The 23208-nt window shown below is 54.5% G+C and overlaps 8 protein-coding genes across 8 annotated transcripts; 3 read left to right on the forward strand and 5 right to left on the reverse strand.

Annotated features, from left to right (window-relative positions):
* Positions 1 to 268: 268 nt before the first annotated feature.
* On the reverse strand, positions 269 to 1139 carry IWZ02DRAFT_489940 (uncharacterized protein; the record flags this gene model as incomplete). The annotated part of the gene is made up of 2 exons (XM_066769614.1): positions 269 to 804; positions 1016 to 1139. The coding sequence occupies 2 exons, from the start codon at positions 1137 to 1139 to the stop codon at positions 269 to 271; spliced, it is 660 nt and encodes a 219-aa protein (XP_066624160.1).
* Positions 1140 to 1348: 209 nt separating this feature from the next.
* Positions 1349 to 1690, reverse strand: IWZ02DRAFT_489941 (uncharacterized protein; the record flags this gene model as incomplete). Its single annotated transcript, XM_066769615.1, has 3 exons — positions 1349 to 1451; positions 1516 to 1564; positions 1594 to 1690. The coding sequence occupies 3 exons, from the start codon at positions 1688 to 1690 to the stop codon at positions 1349 to 1351; spliced, it is 249 nt and encodes an 82-aa protein (XP_066624161.1).
* A 3504-nt stretch (positions 1691 to 5194) lies between these two features.
* Positions 5195 to 5818, forward strand: IWZ02DRAFT_375391 (uncharacterized protein; the record flags this gene model as incomplete). The annotated part of the gene is made up of 1 exon (XM_066764821.1): positions 5195 to 5818. One exon carries the CDS (start codon positions 5195 to 5197, stop codon positions 5816 to 5818), a length of 624 nt encoding a protein of 207 aa, XP_066624162.1.
* Positions 5819 to 8317: 2499 nt separating this feature from the next.
* IWZ02DRAFT_242430 (uncharacterized protein) lies at positions 8318 to 9398 on the reverse strand. The gene has a single exon (XM_066763095.1). It carries the CDS (start codon positions 9126 to 9128, stop codon positions 8499 to 8501), a length of 630 nt encoding a protein of 209 aa, XP_066624163.1. The 5' UTR covers positions 9129 to 9398; the 3' UTR covers positions 8318 to 8498.
* A 2489-nt stretch (positions 9399 to 11887) lies between these two features.
* On the forward strand, positions 11888 to 12979 carry IWZ02DRAFT_489943 (Alpha/Beta hydrolase protein; the record flags this gene model as incomplete). Its single annotated transcript, XM_066769616.1, has 1 exon — positions 11888 to 12979. The coding sequence occupies one exon, from the start codon at positions 11888 to 11890 to the stop codon at positions 12977 to 12979; it is 1092 nt and encodes a 363-aa protein (XP_066624164.1).
* A 104-nt stretch (positions 12980 to 13083) lies between these two features.
* IWZ02DRAFT_449631 (uncharacterized protein) lies at positions 13084 to 21382 on the reverse strand. Its single transcript, XM_066767415.1, has 13 exons — positions 20702 to 21382; positions 19985 to 20649; positions 19629 to 19936; positions 19163 to 19582; positions 18962 to 19114; positions 18813 to 18909; positions 18274 to 18765; positions 17969 to 18226; positions 16686 to 17918; positions 16111 to 16636; positions 14921 to 16064; positions 14581 to 14866; positions 13084 to 14529 (listed from the first exon to the last, which is right to left on the reverse strand). The coding sequence occupies exons 1-13, from the start codon at positions 21321 to 21323 to the stop codon at positions 13210 to 13212; spliced, it is 7524 nt and encodes a 2507-aa protein (XP_066624165.1). The 5' UTR covers positions 21324 to 21382; the 3' UTR covers positions 13084 to 13209.
* Positions 21383 to 21458: 76 nt separating this feature from the next.
* On the forward strand, positions 21459 to 22346 carry IWZ02DRAFT_449632 (cytochrome c oxidase assembly protein COX16-domain-containing protein). Its single transcript, XM_066767416.1, has 2 exons — positions 21459 to 21916; positions 21978 to 22346. The coding sequence occupies exons 1-2, from the start codon at positions 21650 to 21652 to the stop codon at positions 22056 to 22058; spliced, it is 348 nt and encodes a 115-aa protein (XP_066624166.1). The 5' UTR covers positions 21459 to 21649; the 3' UTR covers positions 22059 to 22346.
* IWZ02DRAFT_449635 (tRNA-specific adenosine deaminase subunit TAD2) lies at positions 21978 to 23145 on the reverse strand. Its single transcript, XM_066767417.1, has 3 exons — positions 22501 to 23145; positions 22348 to 22445; positions 21978 to 22293 (listed from the first exon to the last, which is right to left on the reverse strand). The coding sequence occupies exons 1-3, from the start codon at positions 22878 to 22880 to the stop codon at positions 22205 to 22207; spliced, it is 567 nt and encodes a 188-aa protein (XP_066624167.1). The 5' UTR covers positions 22881 to 23145; the 3' UTR covers positions 21978 to 22204.
* Between the last annotated feature and the right edge of the window lie 63 nt (positions 23146 to 23208).

A 23208-nucleotide genomic window follows, 5' to 3' on the forward strand; every position in this document is an offset into this window, starting at 1 on the left:
GGCTAGGGTGTGAAAGAGAGCAAGGTGCGAAAGCAGAGAAAATGACGTGGCCAATGTCTTCAGATTGGGGGAATTTCTGAAAGACGTACTCAAGGCCCACTCGAATATAAAAACCAACAAACCACATATCCACCACCCCTTCGCATGTCCAAATCTTCTTCCTGCCACCATCGCCAGCTATGGAACTCAACTGACCAATCACACTGACTGGCCTACCATTCAACCCGACTCCGACTCTCCGACAGAAACAAAGACCGCACGTCGCCTACTACGCATCCCACGTGTCCCCCGAGCGCGTCTTATCCTTGGGCGGCCCCGCAATCTCTTCGCAGTTGGGCGTCCTGTCGGGCGCGCAGCTCAGAATGCCCAGCGGGGTGTGCGTCTTCTCCGGCGGACAGGCCAGCATCCTCAGCAACGACGAGATGTCCGTGTCGCAGAATTCCTTGTGGTCTTCGCGTTTGAAGAGGCGGCGCTGGCCCATCAATTTGGGGATTCTCCACGTGTTCTTCCCCTTCTTCTTCTTCTTCTTCTTCTTCTTCTTCTTCTTCTTCTTCTTGTTGTTATTGTTGTTGTTATCGAGGCTGCTGCTGGTCTGACTGTTGTAAATCTCCTCGTGTGGTGGTGGTGGTGGTGGTGGTGGTGGTGACAGCGCCGGCGGCTCGACGATGGGGCGAAACATGTCGTTGGCGTTTTGAAGTAATCGAAGATCCGCCTTTGCGCGCGCGCGCGCACCCGCCTCCTTCATCGTCCTAGCGTCGACGAGCGACACCACAGCGTAGCAGGGCCCAAATCGCGTCGTCCAGTCTTTGACATCGCGCTGCAGAAGACACCCGACTCGTTTCTGTGGACGCCGCCGTCCTTCTCAACGCTCGTCCAGCCCCCATCGATACTGCTCAGCGGAGACGCAGGAGGCGTCTGTCCCATTCGCCGACGACGCGGCGGGCGCAAAGCGGACCGTAGCGAAGGTGCGTCGCGGGAACAAGGAGGGTCCCCCTTTGTGGATCGTTGCGTTTACCTTCCAACAGCTTCCTGACGGCCGTCGCAATCAGGTCCGAGTACGTCGTCGTCGTGTCCGTCGGGTTCGAGGACCGCTCGTTGCTGCTCCGGCGGCGGCGGCGCGCCACCACGTGGAACGACATGGCCGGCACGCCGGCCTTTGCCGCTCGCGCTGCCGCTCGGGCTACGGTTGAGTTTTCGATGGCGCTCTCGCCGGTGGTAGGATCTGGGCGTGTTGCGAGAAACAGCTGTCAGTCTGGTCTCTTCGTGGGGGAACGTCGATTGCCAAGCGGCTGTTGATTGCTCACATGCCGTACTGCATGAGGCTGAGGACAAGGTCGGGCGAAGCGGCCTATTCATCCTTGGCCAAATCGAGCCCGTCGTACATGTTGATAACGTCGTCAGCGTTGTAGTCGATTTGGCGGGACCGGGCTGGTTTTGACGGCTCTGGTCGACTGATTAATGTCAGCATGGAGGAGGTGGATGAACATTCAAAGGATGAAATGATCTAGCACTTACGCTTCCGGTCCTCCACGGAGGGCACCACCAAGAGGCTGCTGAAATTCGTCTGTGTCTTCAACTCTCACTAAAGCGTACGCATGTCCGCGGAATTCAATGCCGCGGGGCCAACGATCATGACCTTGGACGCGCTCGCGACGAGCCCATAGAAGGAAAATAAAAGCAGTGGCAACATGTTGAGACGCATGTTAATGAACCATTCACAGCATGTTGCCAAGCATTCAATACGCATGCAAAGTGAATCTTTTGGAAACTGTGAGAATGATTCGCGAAAAATATCCCTGGCTGCTTATCAATTTATACCTCACCATTTTCGGAAGTTTTAGGGTCATACTAATAGCCAGTACTTCTCCACGCCGCTCAATACTCTAAATAAGAAGCTTGTGGGGAGTTGGGTAGTGGTAAGTACCTAAAACTCCTAATGGGCCAAGGGATGAATGATGGAGTAGTTGGGGATCGTTGGCAAGTCTTTCTTACTACCTATGAAGGTGACAAACGCTTGTTGAGGACGACTATAGGTTTTATGACTGGACGGTTGAAAAAAATGATGTAACCCACCATTGGTTCCGTCTTTTGCCATCGAATATTTGGCGGACGGCTGTCGGAATAGAGCATCCACTCCCAATCAAGATTTCCAGTTGACCATGGGGACCATCTCTGAGCAGGAGTGACCTACCTCGGGCAGTAAAGTCAAGGACCTGATTGATAATAGGCGCTTCCCCGTGTGACCAACCAGCTCGACACCTGTGCTCGATCTCAAAAATAGTCATGCAACCTCATTCAGCTCGTCGAATGAGTGCTCCTGGAGGGCACACTGATTTTACCGCCGTGCAAACACATGACACTTTCAGCAGCGGCCAGCACCACCACGGGCGACGACTGCTTTCTCCGAGCTTTCTCTTGGCAAAGGTGTGTCCAAGAGATGTGAGGTCCATTCCAGCTGATGATTTGCATGGTTGATTCCAAGTCGCGGCAGGTAGGCGAGGGATTCGGGCAAGCATCCGCATTGGTCAGGTTCTGCGGTTCTAGCTCTTTCGCTCTCTTTGTCCTTGGGGCTGGTGTATTGCCTATTTGGCCTGGTTGCATGGCGCAGTTGTGGATGCTTACGCCTCGCGATTCTGTGAGATGGACAAATGTTGGCAAGCTGAATGGACGAATAAAGGTGTGACGGTACGCGGGGCATGTGATTGCTTTGGCAGGCGAACAAGGAAGCAAGCGAACAAGACAAGTGTTTGGTTGGGGAAGGAGGAGATTCCGAGGCGAGATCAACATGCAGAGAAGCCATGTCGTCGGTGGAGGATGGAGTGGACTGCCTTGGGTTTTCGAGTGTGATGCGAGCAGGCTTTTGTGGGATATGGCACGTTTTCGTCGACCAGTTGGCTGAGCAGATTGGGAGCGGCGGGCTGTGCAAGCCAGGGTGTGACATAAGACGGCGCTATGGTGAGAAGAGGAAAAGGTCCGTCCAGATGGCTGGCTGCCATGTATTGCGTCTTTTGCATTCTCGTCGTTGGTGTTTGCGACGCGGCGGCGCACATTTTGTCCAAAAACGTCGCCGGCAAGCGTCAGCGAAAGGCATAATGATTAGACGTGGTGTAGCACTGCGGGATGACGCCAAGCGGTGATTCTTCTGCGGCCGTCCCCAATGTCTCAGGCGTTATGCGGGAGCGGAGAAGTGAGCGAACGAGCGAGCGGTTCATGCAGTGTGGGGTAGGTAGGTAGGTGGTTGATTCGCCGAGGTCTGGCGGCGCAGTAGATGGAGGCGGGTGGCATGGAGCAACAATTGTGAGGGAACTAGGGTAGATCAGATGAGGAGGATAACGGGAGAAGAGGGGTGAGGTGTGTAAGTAGTCACAATGCAATGCAATGCAATGGGGTACCTCCTCCTAGGTTCAGTTGCCCTTGCCCATATGGATCGCATGTGCCCCACGCAGTCTCGGCTGCGGATGACGTAAAGCACGATGGAATGATCATCGGCAGTCTGGTACTTACCTTAGTTTTCCATCACGATAGGGCTGGACTGCGGTGTTTTTGACGCTGCAGATGGACGTGTCGAGCCCTACAACGGTCGGCGCCAAGTGGAGATGGTTATTGACCGGACCTCCCGGTTCCGTCACCTGGGACTGCTGGGTGACGTTGTGAAGTATTTGTGTGCCGCCCCCCCCCCCCCCCCTTTGGTGTGGTCTAGGCGACTGACCGGCAGCTCCACTGCGGACGCTACACTGGAGTCCCGGCGGCCACGCGACAGCAAAGAAGAGAAAAAAAAAAAAAAATGTGACTCGGTGAGATGAGGATGCGAAGGAAGACGATTATTGAAGCAAAAGGGGGGCTCATCGATACAAGATACAAGTAAATGGAAAAGATTGCTTGGCACGGAGCGGACGTCTTGGCCAAACACCCAGCTACATTAGCTGCTTACTGTCTTGGCGAACCCTGCGTATGCTGGCTTTGTTCTAGAGCGATTCGGGTGGCATGATTGGAAAACGATGGCCCATCTTTGTTGTTCCTTCTTGCTGGTGTTGGTATTGGTGCTAGGGCCCGGGCGGAGATGATTCTATTATTGCTTGCAAATCCACACCGAGCACAGGGCTGGAGTTGGGCAGCAGCGGACAGCAGACGTGTGTCGTTTCATTTTGCAGCCTGGTGCTGCCGGTGCCAGGTGGTGCCGTGCGAGCAGAGCAGCGAGACGGGGCCACTGCCTGATGTCGATGTGCTTGTTGTTGTTGATGTTGTTGTTGTTGTTTCTCTATGTTTCCTCTTTGTCGGGGTCGAGGCTGCATGCGGGTCGGGCACCGACTTGCAGCTGAGCGGGCCACCTGAGGTGTCAACGGCCGGTGACAAGAGACTGACTGACTGACTGACTGACTGACTGACAGACAGAGACATGACTCTCACCACTCAGTGTTGCTTTGTTTTTTCTCCTCTTTTGCGGTGCCCGTCACATGGACATGGGCATGGCTCATCTCGCATGGACGCGTGTTTCATCAGTTGCAGCGCTCCGGGAGCCGTGGGCTGTCGGGGCGCCGGTGACAGAAGCGGCCAACAGGGGGAGGGAGGAGAGCGGTCAGCAGGGATTCAGCCCTGCCCTGCCCATGCATGGCCTTGCCAGCGACACAACCACGTCCATGCTCGCCGTACCTTTGGTCCAGCACCAGAGCCCAGATAAATAATGAGGAAAAAAAAAAATAAAAATAAAAATAAAAATAAAATGAAAATGAAAAGTCAGCTCTCCGCCGCTTCCATCATTCGTCCTCTCTTCCATCCAACCGACACCCCTTACACCAACCCGCCACTGCTCACTCAAACTTCTCCGTCTCCGCTTGCCTCTCGACCAACCACCTCCCTCCCCCTTCTACACGTGTGCCCTGCACACTATCGCCTGTCTACTCGACCACCGACGTTCCACGACGCTCCTGCTCTGCTCTGCTCTGCTCTGCTCTGCTCTGCTCTGCTGTGCGACCCGGCCACGCCCCTCCCTCTCTGTCTTCGGCAGGAACATCTTGTTGGTCTTGCGATTCGAAACATCGAAACACGTCTCGTCTCACTCCGAGCCAACCTTGACGTAAGCCTTATTGCCGACTGTTGCCCTTCCGTCGGCAACTATATCACCATCGCCACCACCTCCAACCGGACATCCCAGCCCCTTCCAACAACCCGCTTATTCCACACCACACTCATCATCATGTGCGTCGCCGAGCTCAACGTCTCTCGTCTTCCCTGCCGGCACCGTTGGTATCACCTCCTGCGACCATGCTCGCCGTCCGCCAATCTCTCCAACTGCAAAAACAAGCTTGGTCTTGAGGGATGGGAAACAAAATGCGACTTTTGCCCATACTGCAGCTCCTGGAATCTGTCGTCTACCGAATATCGCCTCGTTGGCAATGACCGGAGCCCTTCAGTCGGCGGTCTGTCGCGCTCGCCTTCGATTTCCTACAGTTCCACGACCACCCTCACATCGGCAAGACGAGACAGCCGTCGCGCCTCACTCGCACGTACCGACAGCTCCAGCAGCATGGCCATGCCTAGCCTCAGCGTGCTCGAGAAGACGGGCGAGCGGAACCGTGCCATTAGCGCTCGCCTGGACGCCTACCTGGGCAAGCACCCGGATCGCAAGGGAAGCAAGTCGGGAGGCGAGACGTCGGACGAGGACGACCAGTCGAGCACGCAGCCTCCCAGTCCCGTCGAAAGTGACGTCATGTCCAGGGTGGACGCCCAAGTCACCGCCGCTCCCTTGAAGCGCAGGGACAGCATTCTCAAGAAGGGGTGGCGAAGCAGCAAAAGACTCAGCCGCACCATCTTCAAGTAGAGGCGGGACCGTTGGCACTGGACTACCGGATTTTGACCGAGGGCATGGACAAAGACTCCTCCTGCCCGTCACTCGGTACCACTCGGATCACGGCGGTGTACACAGAGGATTCGGCTCTTGCCGCATCGCGACTCCGCGCCTCCGGGAAAATGTGCGGGTTGAGCAGCACAGCCTCTCCAGCCCACTCGCATAGCATGAGTCACACCCACCACTCCAGAGCCGCTCGCTCTGTCGAACGCAGGGACGATCACCTGCGCCACTGGCGCACGCTATCGAAGCTGGGCCACCATCGGAGACTTGTGCAGCATCACGCCAGCATCACCACATTTCGATGTCTTTTACTACGTTTCACGGCTACATCATGGGTCAGGGTCAGGGTCAGGTTCAAAACTTGAAAGGGATGTGGGTCTATTGGTTTCGCTTTTGTGGTCTTTCGGCGAAAAAAAATCTCGGTCGCTTCACTGGCGAAGAACGACGTCTGGAGTTTTTGTTTTTCGGTTCGGATCCAGAATGGTTTGGTTGCATGTACCTCTTTACTTTTTCTCTCCGCTTCTGTACTTTATCCGCTTGGACATGATACCCGCAGTTGGCTCTGGCTTCGAAGACGGCCACAGGCTCCTCTCAATTCCATCTTTTGCGTCTCACTCAAACAAACCATCTAGTCTTTCATCGATTTGGTCTACCCCCTGTGCAACGGTCGGCCTTGGTGCCCGAACTCCCTCTCTTGGCAACGGGCGCCAGCCACAGGCATATGGGCCGTGGCTCGAGTGACACGGCCCAAGGCCATCAATCGTACTCGTTGGTCGTCGCGGCGGCGGGCAAGACAGGGACTTGGTTACGCTGACGAGCTCAGCACCGACCACAGCTTAAGTTTAATGGACCGACGGCACGACGGCAACCAGTCAAGGAGGCAACACGAAGCCTCCAACAGCGCCATCCATTTTTCCAACCGCCGGGTGGACGTCACAGCAATATGATCGACAGTCGGCCAGCACGCAGGAGGCAGCACGATAAGGAAGTCGACGGTAGCAGCATCACATGCTCCGGTTGTCGGGCGTTCAGTCGCCTCATTGCTCCGACGTCAGTGACAAGGATATCCTCGTCCGCGACCGCCGCTCCCTGAACAACGGAACCTCTCGTCGCCAAACCACAACTCCCGTCGTCTCTCTCGCGAGCCGCCTGAACAACCTGGGGCCCCGCGGCAGTGCCCCCGGCTGATCTGCCTCCTGATCTCCGCTCTGCAACAGGCACTGCATCAGGCGGAGAGCTTGCGCTGCGCTGCTCTCGCCTTCGTTTTCCGTCAGAGGCGTCCTTGGGCGACACCTGCCATGGCCCAATTGTACACGGCCTGCTTGCCCGCCTATCTGCCAGGCCTCTCGGGCGACTGTCGTCATCATCATTATCATCATCATCATCATCATCATCATCATCACCAGACTCTCTCATGGCCGCACATCCGGACCATCGCGCTGCAACGCTGCACTGCCTCTCTACTTCCAAGACCGTCGGCAAAGTGGAGGACCAAGTCTTGTCGTGCAGACACGCGCGGGCAGAGCTACTTTGGTAACAAGGTGCTCCGATAAGTCGCAGCCAAAAACGCAAATCGACAAGACTGGATGGCGACGCTTGGGCGCAGGACCACGACTCACGTTCCTGGATGACCGGTACAGTCCCCGGACTCACGGACTGAACTATACGCCGCACATGTCCCTTCCGACCACTCCTCTTCTTGCTTGACCTGACTCTGCATTTGCCTTGTCAATTCGGTCTGTCCGGAGTGCATTGGGGTAAGGTGCACCTCCAAGCCCTCTTTGGGACTTTCACTTATTCAATGTACCGCATACAGACACTGCGATCGTGGGCCGGTGAATGCGCTTTCAGTGTATGCTGGAAGTACCTTTTCAGTGGGAGCGTCCAAATCGATACGTTGGCCAAAGTATCCCCGCGCCTTTCACCCGCCCGCCAGTGCCCAGGACCCCTTCCCGCGCGGTTCCAGCGCCTTCTCCGCTTCCGCCGTGCTGTTCCGCAATGGTGGCAGTAGCGGACTGCGGTCGAGGTCCTCGTCCGCGTGCGTTAGTCGACGAAGTTACAGCAGTGACGCCTACGCTGCGCTAATGCATGCTTTCATACAGGACCAATCCACCTTTCAGACGCTCGCAGAATCGAGCCCTTAGCTGTGCTGCATTTTCCATACAAAGTCCATTGAGTCAAGTCCAGGTCCTCCTCGCGCTCGCCCATCAATGCAATCGCAAAAAGGCACATGTGCAAACTCAGCTGCAAACATAAGCTCCCCCCTTTTCTCTCCCTCTCGCCTCGCATCCCGACCCGATCAAACAGATGGACTCATCGCACAACCCTAACCAGACCAAGTCTCTCCAAGCTGTCTCCTCCTTGCCTTCATCCTCTCTCGAGCCAGGGAAGGGACAGGCTGCGTATTGGAAGCTCACAAGCGCGACGCAGCACGTGCCGTGCCTGCCGGCCTCGGCCGCTCCGTCCCCTTCCCCTGCCTCTCCTCCTTCTCTGTTTCCAGTTTTTTGTGTTCACTGAATCCCCATCTCTCTCCTTCAAACACGCTGAGCCGCTCGCCCGCACTTCGCTGCCCGGGCAGTCAACGGCCACGCCAAACAGGCACTGCTCCATGCTTTTCTCCACTTCGTCGTCTCCTACTCTCTTCTCCTCTCTACCGGCCTAAAACAAATCGGCGAAATCGATCGTCTGACTCAATGGCGACCCTGGCCGGTGAACTTGTCAATGGTGGTCGGTGAGTCGGTGACGAGTCACTGCGTGGTGCCGTGGCGCTTTGCGGTGACGGTGAAGACGACAGCGACGGTGAAGGCGACAGCGATGGTGACAGAAACGGTCCCTCAGGCGACCAGCGAGCGCGAGCGCAGTGGCGGTGCGGCGGGATGCCTGAGCGGAGCCTTGAAAGGAGGAGGAGGGCGGAGAGGAGAGGAATACGGTCTGGATGGCGCCATGTGGAGAAGAGAGTGGGGACGGCTGTGATAAGGAGAGTTAGACCATCGTGTTGTTGTTGAGCCCTACACTGACAATAGGGACGATGACGACTCAGGGCCTGTTCAGGCGGCCGCACCACACTGCCTGTGGAGTGAAGGGTGTTGGTTGGCCTTGGGTGGGAGACTTGTGTCCTCGTGACCATTGACTGACTGACCTCAGCCGTGGTGATGCTTCTTCGTTGGAAGTCTGCTACGTACGAAACGGCACCTCCAAAACACGCTGATCCCCCAGAACATCGCAGTACCCCGCAAGTGCTCGTCTCGCGGCCAAGGCACTGTGGAGATGAGATGCACATCGCCAAAGGCAGCAGCGCAAGCAATTTTGAAAATCGCTCTCATTGAGGCAAACCACCCGAAGGCGTCGACTCAAAGGAAATCCTCCGACGCGGAGATGCATCTGTCCTCCTCCACACAGACGCGGAAGAGAGAATGACGGTCGACGACGCGGACGGACTGTCCGCCACCTCCAGCAGGCGGGAAAGGAGGCACGCAAGGTAGATTGGTTCGGGTTGCGAGATGCAATTCTTCCGCCGTGTTTTTGGTCGACGCCGTTTTACCCGCTCCGCCCCGCTTCCTACTCCACTCCACGGCTCTGTCCTTGACGCCTGCTACAGTAAGTGCAGTAGTGCAGTGGCGAAAAACGACAAGTACAAACCATGAATGCAAGTACAGTACTCCACACACGTGAGTCTTTGCTCTAGCTAGGCTACCGACGAACCTACCAGCTAGGTAGCCGACCAACCTTATCTGTTACACATCTGGTCGCCCATGGACCCATCTCGCCACCACTTGGGCACCATCCATCTATTTCACCACCCCACTCCAAAGAAGTTCGCTCTACTCAGGATAGTTGAGTTTTTCAATGCCCGATTCCAATGGTGTCCCACCGTACCATCCCTCTCCGTCGTGCTCGGTTGGGCCATGCTCCGCTGCTTGACTCCGCTCCGCTCCGCTCCGCCCCGCCATGATGCTCCGCCGACCGTGCCATTTGATGTTTTGTCTGATTGTTTCTTTTTGTTGACACGGTCCCGAGCACAACAGACCAATGGTCGTTCCTCGTCTAATTTCGCATCCTAACATTCTAATTGTACAAGCAACTCCTATGACAACACCATCATCGCAACCGCAGCCACATCTGCAAACATACGAACTCGTCTAATCATCTGCAACTATATTGCAGCATTTGTATGTAGGCACGACCGTTACCAATCACACACATCTTGGCACCCGAGAAACCGGCATTCGTCTGTCCACGCAGCCGCGACTTAAACGGGCGAGCTGGATAACTACGTGAACGCCGTGTGTGTGGCACCACATACACACCTGCATACGTACCAAGCTATGTAGGTGTATATGCCACGGCACCTCCGCATGCCAAGCTCCGACGGGAACCTGGAAAAGGGCGAAAAGTGGTGAGAGTGAGGTGAGGTCAGTCGATGCGGACGTGATTGAGCGCGCTGGGTCATCGTGTTGTGTCGCGTCGAGCGCGTGGTTGTGGCGAGATCATTCATGCATGCTTGGTGGGAACTGGGAATGGATGGATGCGTTGTTGCCGGTTGGGGGGAGCGGAGGAGGGGTGAGACGGGATGTCAGGGGCGTCGTGGTGGTGGTGGTAGTGTGCCTCCTTGCTTCCTTGCTTGCCTGTCTGCTCCTCTCCCACTCTCTCCCATCTCAAGACACGACTGCTGCGCGACTGTCCCCCCCCACCCCCCCCCCCCCCCCCCCCCCCCCCCCCCCCCCCCCCGAACAGTCAAGACAGCATGGTGGTGGTCAAGACATGGCATCTTGTTGTTCGCCCCCATCTGAACTTGCATCCGCCACGCGCAACTCTTTTCTCTTTCTCTTCTTTCCCATTCCAGCCTTGTCTCTCCACTCTCTCCACTCTTCCACGTAGCTTCAAGCTTTCTCTTCGTTACACAACTACACGCCGTGCTGTACTACGAACGCGAACTACACCCTATCATGTCCAACACCATGGCCCGCAAAAAATTTTACTTGCTTGCTTGCTTGCTTGCTTGCTTGCGCTGCTTTGCCACACAACGCACGCTGGCTGCCAACCAGGCCTGTCTGTCTGTCTGTCCATCCGGTCCACCTTAGTTCCAGCTCCAGCTCCAGCTCCAGCTCCAGCTGAAACAGAAAATTTGGTGCGTTTCTGGAAGCACGTTGTCTCATGGTTGGCGAAGAGGTAGGGGCTAGACTTGCGTCAGCCATTTCTGCTGCGCGTGGCTGGCGGTAGGTGAGTTGGAGGGGAGACTTCGGTGACCCTGTCGAATAGCTCGATGCCCCTGCGAGATGAGATGGGTTGCGTGTGTCTTGGTGTTGGAGTTTTTGTTTTTTTCGTTGCTTTTTTTTTTTTTTTTTTTTGTCACGCTAGCCCGGCGATGGGGGGAAAACTGTAGGGCTTGGTGGGAGAAGTTGCTAGGTAGGTAGGTAGGGCTTGCAGCTTCCTGGACAGTTTGAATGGTCGACGAATTTTTCCCCAATTGGAAAAGATTCTGAGAAATCATCGCCTTCGATTGCCGACCATGACTTTTCGGGGAGCATCAATGTTTTCTGAAAAGTATTCGGTCTGTCTTGCTTTCTTTTCCTCGGCTATCTCTTCTTTTCTTTTGCTGCCACGTTGATGGTCCTTCTCCCATTTAACGATCAAAAAAAAAAAAAAAAAAAACGAATTCAGATAATTACCAGGGACGGGATGGCCCGATCTGTTTGACATATTCGTCACTTTGCCATTTCTTTTCCTCAGAGCCAAATTTCCTAGGGCTTAAGCCGTCTCCATCCGTTGACATTCTCCAATCATTTTACACGTGCGCTGTTGTGTACTTCTCACGAAGCCTTCGCGTTGGATTGCATGCGCAGCCTTGCGAATAGCATGCAGATAGCCGCGCGCCTATCAATCAATCCACCACGCAACCGAGCCGACCATCATCTCCATCTCCGAGCGTCATACAAACAAAAAAGAAGGACTCTCAGCCCCGTCGCCCATCATCATCATCATCATCATCCCCTATCGCACCAATCCGATCCAACGACGACCGCACGCCGCAGAGCAATCATGGCTCAGGATGCCAGCAGCAAACCCACACACCCATCTTTTTTCGGCAGCAGCAGCAGCGGCGGCGGCGCCGGCGGCCCCCAAAGCACAATCACTACTACTACGCCGCCAACAGAATCTGAACCCTTCGTCATACCCCCGTCGCATCCAACCGGCCGCCACACGCACACCCTCATCGTGCTGCACGGCCGCGGCGACACTGGACCGCAATTCGGCTCTGGTTTCATCAGCGCGCGCACCTCCTTACCCACCACCACCACCACCACCAGCAACAACAACAACAACAACAACAACAACAACAACAACAACAACAACAACAACAACAATAACAACAACAACACCAAACGCCTAATCGACCACCTCCGCACAACGCGCCTCGTCTTCCCCACCGCGCCGCACGTATCGCCCACAACGGGTCTAACGCAATGGTACGAAAACTTCAGCCTCGCGGACCCGACGCAGCGCAAGGAGGCGCAGCGGGCCGGGCTGGCGGCGACGGGCGCGCTGCTGGCTCGCCTGGCGCGGCGCGAGGCGCGTCTCGTCGGGGGGCTCGATCGCGTCGTCATCGGCGGCTTGAGCCAGGGGTGTGCCGCGGCGCTTGTCTTTTTTCTGGGGTTTCATGACGAGGAGGAGGAGGAGGAGGGGTCGGATGAGGCGTTGGGGGGTTTCTTTGGTTTCTCCGGGTGGCTGCCGTTTGCCGATGAGCTGGATCCCGCCGCGAGGTGGGAGATGGGGTCGGATGAGCGCGTTGCTGCTGGGGGGGATGAGGAGAAGGATGAAGACGAAGAGTGGATGTCGCGACGGCAGACCAAGGCGGCCAGCATAGCGAGAACCGTTGCTTCGCTGCCGCCGCTGAGGTTGGAGCCCGGAGAGTCGCCCGCTTTTGCGCGCACCCCTGTCTTCTTGGGACACGGGAGGCGCGACAGACACGTCGAGATGCGGCTCGGGGCGCAGGCGGGCGATGTGCTGGTGGATCTGGGCTGCGATGTGAGGTGGGAGGAGTACGATGAGGAGCACTGGTGGAAAGAGCCCGAGCAGATTGATGATTTGGTTGAGTTTTTGAGAGATGCTGTTGGGGTTGAAGTGACGTGAAGACAGGTAAACAAGGCGCCTTCACGGATAGAGGAACAAATTAGAAAGCAAGCCTGTAGACCACATCTTTGAATCACCTCAAAATGGCAGATCAATTGATGGCATGTCTCGCAATGTGAAGGAAAAAGCGGTCATTTTTGTGCCACAGAAACACCAGCCCAATGCCACCTTTCACCAAATCCTCTGTGGACCACAGCGTTGATCCCCAACCAACTATTCAGCACATCAACCTAAAAGAAAGCGCACCACCCAATATACATCCTGGCCAAGTTCTTTGGATCCGTCGCCGCGGATATGAGCATGTCAACACACCCCTCAACACTCAACTGCGCCGTCTCCTCCTTCAAGTAGCCCCTGACCTTGCTACTCACGCTCTCGAGCACCTCCTCAGGAGTCGTCGGCACGCCAATGGAGCGGCGCTTCTTGCCGATGAAGTCGGCCGTGGGATCATACAGGAACGTCTCGAGAATCGTCATGAGCGTGTCGAGGTTCTGCTGCAGCTGCTGCAGCGTGAGCTGCGCAGCCGTGCGGAAGGGCCCGTCGACCCCGTAAGGCCCCATGGCGTCGACCATGTTGTGCGTCAGCCGGAACGGCACGAGCTCGGGCTTCTCAAACGTTAGACCCTTTTCGAAGAGGCAGTTGAAGTCGACGTGGAAGACGCCGCCGTCGTGCTCTACCAGCAGTACGTTTTCGCCGTGTCGGTCGCCCAGGCCCAGCGTGTGTCCGACTATGGACATGACGGCGCAAGAGCGCGTGTACTTGAGGCGTGCCGCGAACCATGCTTCGGGCTCCGGGAAAGTCTCGATGAACCACTCGTGGAGAACTGGTCTGAAGTGGTGTGTAATGAGGTCGGTGAACTTGCTCAGGTCTCCCGGCTTTTCAGGCTCGCCATTTTTAGCAGGTTTACCAGCGGCCTCGTCCAGAATGATTCTTGTTGCGCCGTAGTCGATTGGAACGTTCTTTTCGCGGTACAGTTTGATGATAATGTCTCGCATGGCTTTGAGCCCCTCGACCCACTCGATGGCTCCGCATTCCTCGTTCAGTGGTGTCACGGCGTATGTCTTGATGTTGAGACGTCGTTTACTAGACTCGACGTCTCGCAGCAGTGCGCGGTTGATCATCGTGTTGAACTCCATTAGCCGTTGGTCCTTGCGGAGGTCATCCTTGGGTTTGATCAAGAGGCCGTAGTTCCGCCCGTCTGATCCTCTGACCACGAGTTTGCGCGGTCGTTGGAGAGAAGGCAGCACTGATACATCGTCCAAGAAGCTCGAGATTGTAGGAACAGTGTCTTGAAAAGCCTTGTGGTTCTTGTCCGATCCAAGGAGTGGTAAGCTTGCCACAAGAGTCATCTCGACCGGAACAACCAGTGGGCATGGCGCGAGTTTGTGATTGAATCCTAGGTCTCGCGAGAGACTCACACGTGCCACACGAGGCTCCACCTGAGCGTCACAGGCATGCAAGAGTGCCTCTGAAAGCTTCTGTCCTTGGCTCACAAGGAGCTTGAGATCTGGCCCGCTCGAAGTGCTGTGTTTATTACTCTTCTTGTATTCCTACGAAACGTTAACAATGTTGCCACACACGCTTCATTGGCAAGTACTTACTTTGACTTTGGTCAATACAGCCATGCCCCGGCTGGATCTTGAAGTATTTGTCGACTTGACGACCGCCAACAAACCCCAAAGCGCCTGTCGAGGATACTCGCCCACCACTTTGACAATGATGCGTGCCAGCAACTCATAAGTCGCTTGACGAGGATGGCAAATTCGGGTAATCATTTGGGGCAGAGCCGTATAGAAAATGTACGCCGGCAGCCTGTGAATGGCATACCTGTCCAATTGGTCCTCTACCTTTTTCAGCTGCTCTTTTCGCTTTTGGGACAAAAGTCTCCTGTAATTTGCAAATCAGCCAAAGCCGTAACATGGTGAAAGAGTTACTGCTTACTGCAGATCATTTGTCCTCGGTTGCTCGCTTTGCACTTCCGAGGACAGCTCCAGCCAAAGAGTGAGCAGTTTGGGCACCGTTTCGTAAAGATGCTTTGTGCCATATGCGACGCTTCGCAAGTAATTCTCAATCACTAATCTCTTATACTCGCCAACCTTGAATGCTTGGCTTCTTCTGGACTCTGGCTGTGCCATCTCTGCACTGCTCTGCTTCGCATAGTATTTACCAAGATAGTAATGGCCCTTTTCCCATTTCGGGGAAAGTCTGACTGCTGAGGTGTAGCAGACTCGGGTCTTGTCGAAAGAGGTTTGTCCAGCTGAATCGATCCACTTAGCTTTGAAAAGCCAGGCACGGGCGGCAACTTTATTCTCCAGTCGCTCCGGCGCATCATCGTTCGTGGTGTGGCTTGACTGTTTGTTTATTTTCACCTTATTGTCGTGACGGCTAAACGCATCTGAGTTGAGAGCTCCCTCGAGGTTCTGAATTGCCTTGCGGTGATGGCCTTCTTTCCACAGCAGACGAGCATGGTCGATGATGGCCTCGTCATCGCCCAACCGAGAGGCGTGATGAACAGCATCAAAGGCCGTGCTGTTCACGTTTGTCTTTCGTGCAAGACGCGAGGTGGTCACCCAAGTCGAGGCCACATCCAGGTTTGTGAAGCCTCGGCGAGAAAGCTGCATTGCGGCTCTTCGCAGACCAAGAATGTACTGCTTTTCTGAAGTCAAAGCTCCCAACATATCCAGACGCTTATCGAGTGTGTCCATAAAGTGTGAGCGCGTTTCGTCCGACGTCTCCGTCCCACGACTGATGCTGTCAATCTCATAGAGCACGTGGAGTTTCAGCATTTGGTCATGGCAGGCTTGGAGCGAAGCGGTTGATGCCGGGGATAATCCTCTGGCGATTCCTTCGCGTAGCTCATCAATTGTAGCGGCAAACCTTTCGTCGTTGCCATCGCGCAGGGACAGAAAGGATTTGCCAATGCCGATATTGAATTCTTGCAATCCCGCTGGCGCGGTTGAGAGAAGCTCCTCTAAAGCTTGCCATTTTCCAGTCATCCAAGATGCTTCTGCAGCGAGAGACAACAACTTGGGGTTGGAAATTGCGGTTGTGCTTTGGAACTCCTTTACTTGGGCGAGCATCGAGTCTTTCACGGGTTAGCGCCGTCCTCTCGCCGACAGATGGAGACTTACGATACTGCCCCGATTCCCGCAAGCAGTTTGCCAGCTGGTACTGGACCTCTGAATCGTCCGGCTTCTCTGCCAAGGACATTTCGTACCAGCTCTGGACAGCTGACCATCTTCCAGCCTTCTTGTGTTCGAGAATTTGTTGTTCCGGATCCAAAATCTGGAGATGCGCCGAAATGCCCTCTATGCAGTCCGGTTCGTCAATCTGGGCATAAATGTACTGGAGATGTTGGTACAGTCCTTGTTGGTCCTTATCTTGCTCCGAGTCTTCAGGCATGGCTGTACGTTGGCGCATGTACTGTTCCCAGTGGAAAAGTGCACGAGCAAAGGATCGACATTCGACAGCCCGACGAGAAATGACTTCAGCAGGTATCGCGGAAAGAACGCGCTCAATGCTGCTCATCTGAGCCGTTTCCATGGTCTCATCCAGCTCCGCGTAGTGACCGCGAAGGACGAGGACACGGGCCTCTGCCAACCTTTTGCGCTTTTCTTGGAGCCATTTCGACATGTAATCCAGTACCTGAAAGACGTTCTTTTATGGATCAGTTGGGGAATTTTTAACATCTCCGCTTCCGACATACCTCGCTGCAGCGTTTTATGTTGTCGGCTTCAGGACCAGGACCTGTAATCTCCGTATTCAAAATAAGGAGAAACTCGTCGATGATGTTCCGAACCTCCTGCTCTGTTCCACCCAAAGCGATGTTGACGACGGTGAACGGCAACAAGAACGTGGCAATTGCCAGATCGTGGGATCTGATAATTTTCGCCAGCACAGGAAAGACAATCTGTGGGTTTTCCCCTTTGCCGTTCAGTAGCATGTCGTACACAAACTGCTTCAACCACCTCGAGTGTCCCAAGTCTGGAGTGAAGATGGGATACTTTTGAGGTAGTCGATTCACAGGCCTAACACTGTCAGTGCTGTATTTGGAGCTCAGAAAAGGTGTCAGTGTGCTCCGAACGCTCTCAGGCATGCGAATCCAAAGTTGGTGCGCGGGGCTGGCCTGCGATGCACGTGGACGGTAGGATAGAACATCCTTGTCCAGGCCGCAAAACTTTAGACATTCTTGCATGGCATATGCAATGAAGGCCTGGGCCTTGGCATTGGTCGCAGAGTGGAATGATTTCGCCAGGACGGTCTCAAGCATAAAGGCGACAAACTCGTTGGACTCGTCGAGGCGAGTGAAGTTTGACATCATCAGTATCTCGCGACGAGGCCGGATTGTCTCCGCTCTGGAAGGATCGAGAGCTCCAAATACCCCGAGACACTGCGCTGATAGGCTGGCGACGTTTGGGTGGCTTTCGGTAAACCTCGTACTGGCATCCAGAATGGACCGGCACAAGTCCATTACCACTGGACTTGGGTGCTGATTGATTGTGGAATCGTGAATGAACTGCTGATTGTCTTCCAGGAATGGAATCATTTCTTTCAAAGCTTGGGTTACGACGATCGCGCTCTCATCTCGACACCGCTTGCTGAAGGCCTGGCAAAGTTCATCGACGGAGTGCGCCCTGAATCGGTTGATCTCTGCGCTGATTTTGCTCATGACCGGGATCGAATCGAAGGAAGGAAGCATGTTGACCCTTTCTTGCACCGCGGCTTTGTGACCGTTGACCAGATTCCCGACGACGTCGTGGGCCTTTGCTTGGCCGGCCGGACTGAAGGATTCCCAATTTTGTTCAACGATTGAAAATGTCTGGTCAATCAGAAATTCGACATCTTCTTCATAAACAGCTTCCAGGAGCTTCGACCACGCCGAGAAAGCCTTGTCACACAACTCGGGTATCTCAGAGGCTGACTGCAGGCACGCACGGATCTGGAGGGCAGGTATTAGCACGACCACAGCAAGCAACTCAGAGCACTTGCCTGAGGTAATCCAACGCTGACTGAACTTCCAGCGAGTGAAATCATATCTTCCAAAGCACCTAGACAGTTGATTCGCTCTGTTTTCGGTTTGGGGTCTTTTGAGTTGTCAATCATGTCAGAAAAGTAGGCCATAATCCCTAGGATATGATTTTGAAAGAATTCGTCAATCATCTTGGGCGAATTCGCTCTTGTGTTCGCCTTGCTGTTCCTTGTACTCCGCTCTGCAACGACGGCGTACTTCCGGAAAACCTCGTGAATCTGCTGATCGATTAGCCAGGAAAATGGTAGCATCAATGTTTGCTCACCCTTTCCTTCTTTGGACCTTCTTCAATAGCGGCGGCTTTGAGAATGTTAAACGCGATTAGGGTGGGATCCTGTTTTATCAAGGTTTGCAGGTCTGTCGTATGAAATTCCGGCACTGATTCACATAAGAGATCCATCGCACTGCTCTCAATGTCCTCACTTTCCATGTCCTCTGCGGCGTGCAAGAAGAGGATGGTCAGGATCGAAGCCATGTTGGCTTTTGGCTGCACGCACACATCCTGAACATTGGTGTTGCGAGCAGCGGCGACTCTTTCCAGAATGTCCCTTCTTTTGGTCAGGACAAGATAAGGCAACAAGTCTGTTTGAGTAAGAACGAGCAACTGGTCAATGCTCATCTCAAGAAAATCGGAGAGCTGCTGCGCCTTTTGTGGACAGCTGTGAAGGTCTTTGAACACCCCAAAGCTGATGTTCCGCCAGAAAGGTTTGAGCAGTTCCGAAGGAGTGCGTTGAAAGTGCTCGCACAAGGACAAGAGCTGGACCTTGTTAGCTCATGCCACCCCTGTAGAATCCACTCGCTTACCTCGTTGTAAGCCACACCGCAAATAAGTGGATGTGTGTGACCAAGTAGGTCAACAAGCTGAAGCAGCGCGATGTTGAGTTCATCCTCACCACAAACTCTGATTTTCTTGTCAGGAATGACTGTTCGGAGTCGAAAACGACTTCACTTACCTTGCAATTTGACCCCAAGCTAGAACCAGAGTCTCCAGTTCGCCTAGTGTAGCCCTGCTTGACACGTGCTTCACGTAGTCAAGCACATCTATCCGGTTTTTCTGGTGTATTTCCTCCTTGATATAGTCTCGAAGGAAAACCGGTATGGCAAGCCTGAGACAGATTAGCTGCGCATGGGAGCAGGCGTAATTGCAAACTTACCCTGCAGCGATTCTCAACTCTCTCAGCGAACTCCTGAGGGATTTCATACACCACTCTCCCAAAGAGGAATTGTGCAAATCAAGTGATTCTGAGTCATTAAGATGACTGTGCAAACTCCTGATCGCTGCCGCAGCCCAAACCCTCGGCGCTTTGGAACTCTGGAACCCGGGCATTTTGATGATGCACCTTAAAGTTTCAAGTGCCTCCTTCAAGGATGATGAACGATCAGAAGTGTTCCAAAATGGCTGTTCAGCACCTAGTCTTCGGTGGCCAGAATCACACCAAGAACAAGACATGTTCAAGAACTCGCCGCTACTAGAGATGCGGGCCTTGAATGTTCCTACGGCAGCGCAGGGCAGTCTCATAAAATGGCCGAGCCATCGGGATTTCGACTGATCGGAGGACGTTTCGAAGTGATTCCTTTGCTGGTTAGAAGAATTGTCCAATCAATCCAACCATCACTTACATGACTGTCTCGCGAAGTCCTGTGAGGTCATCCGAAACCTCCTCGTCAAAGTAAAGCTTCGTAACAAGTTTGCTCCAATATGACTTGCTGGCACCTGCCGACTCTGTATCTATGCGCTGCCGTTTGCGCGGACGTTGATCGTCGGGGAATTCGTCTTCGGCGCCATTCAAAAACATTGCTCCAAATTTGTGCGCCAGCCTCTCATCTTCAAATCCCTGACGGATTTGGTCTGCTTGCATTAAAGAACTAGAGTCTTGCAGGGACTTGTTCCCACCATCTGCCTCCGTGCTACAGAGCACTATTGCACGCTGGTAAAGATGTGAGCTGGGACATTGCAATGAAGGTAAGAAACGTACCTGGAGATCCTTATGCAAAGCTTCAAGTCGAGAAGAATCCTTCGCCAAAAGACGGAGAGGCCCGGCAACCAGATCTCGGAACAAAAGTCTGATTTCGTAGGGAGTGGTAGAGCAACCTTCTCCACGACTTTGCCAAAAAGCCTGTAAAAGGACGTTGGACAACTCCAATTGGACAGCTGAGGCAGAGGGGAACCGACAAACATGACTTGTTACGTCTCCAAGAATATCGTAAAGTACTGGGACCTCTCTGCCTTCTTGAAGTTGGTTTGACAAGAGCGAATTCAAGGTGCCAAGAAAAAGCAGCCAAATTTGTCGGTCATGTTCGTTTGACGATTGCTTGAGCAAAGTTGAATGGGATGCAAGCTCCCAGAAGTGACGGACGCGATCAACGGTCCAATCAGAAACGGTACTACGAGCCGGAGCGATGGCGAAAGCGCTGCTCAGCGAGCACAAGTAACGCGAGGTTGCCGCCAACAATGACAACGTGATAATACAGGCTCGATGTAGACTTTTGATCTCGACTTGGCAATGCCGAGGAAGTGCGACAAGTTGTTGCTCATTTGGAAGAAGACGCAGGATACTGCTTGGCGGTGGCAGAGTCAGCATCTTTCCGTTGGCTTTTGGTGGAGTGCTTTGCATGGAGTCCTCCAAGTCTTCAAGTATAGCTAAAAGTTCTGTCAGTGTGGGAAACTGAGTGGTGGTCGTGCAATAGCAAACCATCAATTGTTGCCTGATAAAATTCAAGCAAGTGCACGCCCTCCTTCCAAAAGTCTCTGAATTCAGCCTCTGAATCTGGCACCTTGCGCGAAAGCCGCGAAAGGGCGCGAAGGAGCGAAGCGAGCAAAGAAATCAAGTCTGGCTGCAATGGCTCCAAAGAAGGGCAGGCAAGGAAAGAGAAAAGCTTGGGGAGAAGCCAAGCAACGAGCGGCAGGTGGCCAGTCGGCTCTTCTCCACCGGAATTTTGACAAAAAAGAAGGCTTGGATCGCGTTCGACTGAAATTCGTATAACCGAAATGCTATCTCGGGCTTGGGACAACATTACATGCTGGCCAAGAGGCTCGCGCTCTTTGAGCAGAGCATTGAGGCCGGCCTCAACGACCACCGAGATAAGCTGCAAGTTGAGCTTGACATCCTTTTCTCCCGCAGATGGATCCGCCAAAAACTCTTGCAGTAACATCCCAAAGAGTCTGTTGTCTTGCGGTTCCTGCTGGTCATTAGCTCTGGAGTGGTTATTGACAATCTGGGCGGCAATCGTGGACGGCGGCGGAATTCCATTGCTGACAGCCACAGGATCGGCAATGGCCCCCTGTTGGCCCACATCGATTGCTCTTCGCGCCATGAGATCCAACTGTCAGGTTCCGGTGTTGAGCATGATGGCGTGAGGGGTGTGGATGGATAGTAGTGGTCGGTTTGCTGAGTGGAAGAAGTCGTCGGGTCCCGTCGCGTCTCTCGCGTAATCACGTGACAATGATGTGGAGCATCAATATGATCTGTGCGCACGCCAAGCCGCCAGCGTAACCTGAGATCTCCATTGCAGCGCTCATCAACACTCTGGACCCCAAGCTCAGCCCACTCACGCCACGTCCTTCGCGCATCGAAAAGTCCAGTCAGCAACCTGGCGGTGCTGGGACTCACTCCACACTACGAAATAATCCATATCTCAACATGGGCGTCTTCCAGAACAGAAAGTTCCGTGGATCCGCGGGCGAAAACGTCTTTGCGGCAAAGTACCGTGTTTTGATGCAGAAGCACCCGTTTCTGCTCTTCGGTCTCCCATTCCTTGCGACAATGGTTGCCGGAAGCTTCTTCCTCACACCCGCAACAGCCCTACGCTACGAAAGACACGACCGAAAGGTGCGAACGATGAGCAAGGAGGAGGAACTTGGGCTTGGACAAGACAGGAGGAGGGTGGACATGAAAGAAGAGTACTACGTTAGTTTTGCTTCAAAATTCCGGTGGAGAGTGCACGAATGCTGATCCACGTCTGTCACAGAGGCTGGCTGCCAAAGACTTGGACGATTGGGAGCAGAAGCGTGTCAAGAGGCTACCTGGCGAGCACGACGGCATCCTTTGAAGGGCATACCATCGTTGAAGCTTTATTTGGTATAGCATGCTATGGAGTAAGGAATAGGGCCTCCGGGGTATATTCTATTTCAACAGGCGCTTGGCTTGGAAAGCCATTGAGAAAGGACTTTTGGGTATCTATGTCGCGCATCGAACTCAATCGCTGGGCTTCTCTTTGAGCTTGGGATCCAGCGGCAGGATTTCGGTCTTCAAGACCCTGGTTCCCTTGTGCTTGGGCTCGGGGGCTAGGATGGGTCAGTCATGGTAGCATTGGGCAAGCAGAGCAACGAATGACGCACCTTTGGTGTTTTGCTGGACGTAGAACTTGCGCAGCAGCATGATGGCCTCTTCGCGAAAGATGCCGCCGTAGACAGGATAGGGCTTGTCCACGCTTGGACTACAGGGCGGTCAGCGGGACACGTGGTAAAGCAAGGGAGGACGGGAAGACATGCTGGTCGTGGATATGGAGAACGCCTCCGGTGCCGCCAAACCTGTCGTTCCAGCAGCCAAAGTAGACGGCGCGGATGTTGAACTGCCTCAGGGCCGAGGCGCACATGACGCACGGCTCAACGGTGACATAGAGATCGGTCTGGCGCAAGACGGACGGAGGGTAGCGGGCCAGGATCTGAGAGATTGCGACAAATTCCGCGTGTCGCGTGCCGTTTAAGGAACGGTTTGTGTCATTCATTCCGCGGCCGATGATGGTGCCGTCATGCACAAAGACACAGCCGACGGGCGTTTCGTCGGTGGCCAGGGCCAGCTCGGCCATGCGCAGCGCCTCGCGCATGAAGCGCTGGTGGCAGTCGTCTTCTTGGAGAGCTGGAGCCGACATGAGAGCAGAAAGGTTGGTGGACGGATCCGATGCAGAGCTGCGGGAATGCGCAATGGCAGCGGGCTCCGGCACGACCCCTGGACCTGACTTGGGTTGGATTGGGTTCAAGTTGTGAGAGAGGACCTGAGGGAGGGATGTGGAGAGGGAGGGGGAGCAGAAAATTGGGAACGGGGGCCTGCTGGCTGTCGCTGTTGCTGTCTGTCCAGCGGCGCGGCTTCCGCGAGGCCAGCGTCCCCGGTCGTCGACTCCCGTCGGTTTGGTGGTGACTGGGAGTGCCGCAAATCTTCGCTCACCTCACCCATCATTTATTTCCATTGCACCTGCTGAG

The sequence above is a fragment of the Phyllosticta citriasiana genome (genome assembly GCF_038021145.1).
Source record: "Phyllosticta citriasiana strain CBS 120426 chromosome Unknown IWZ02scaffold_5, whole genome shotgun sequence".
Classification (NCBI taxonomy): Eukaryota; Fungi; Ascomycota; class Dothideomycetes; order Botryosphaeriales; family Phyllostictaceae; genus Phyllosticta; species Phyllosticta citriasiana.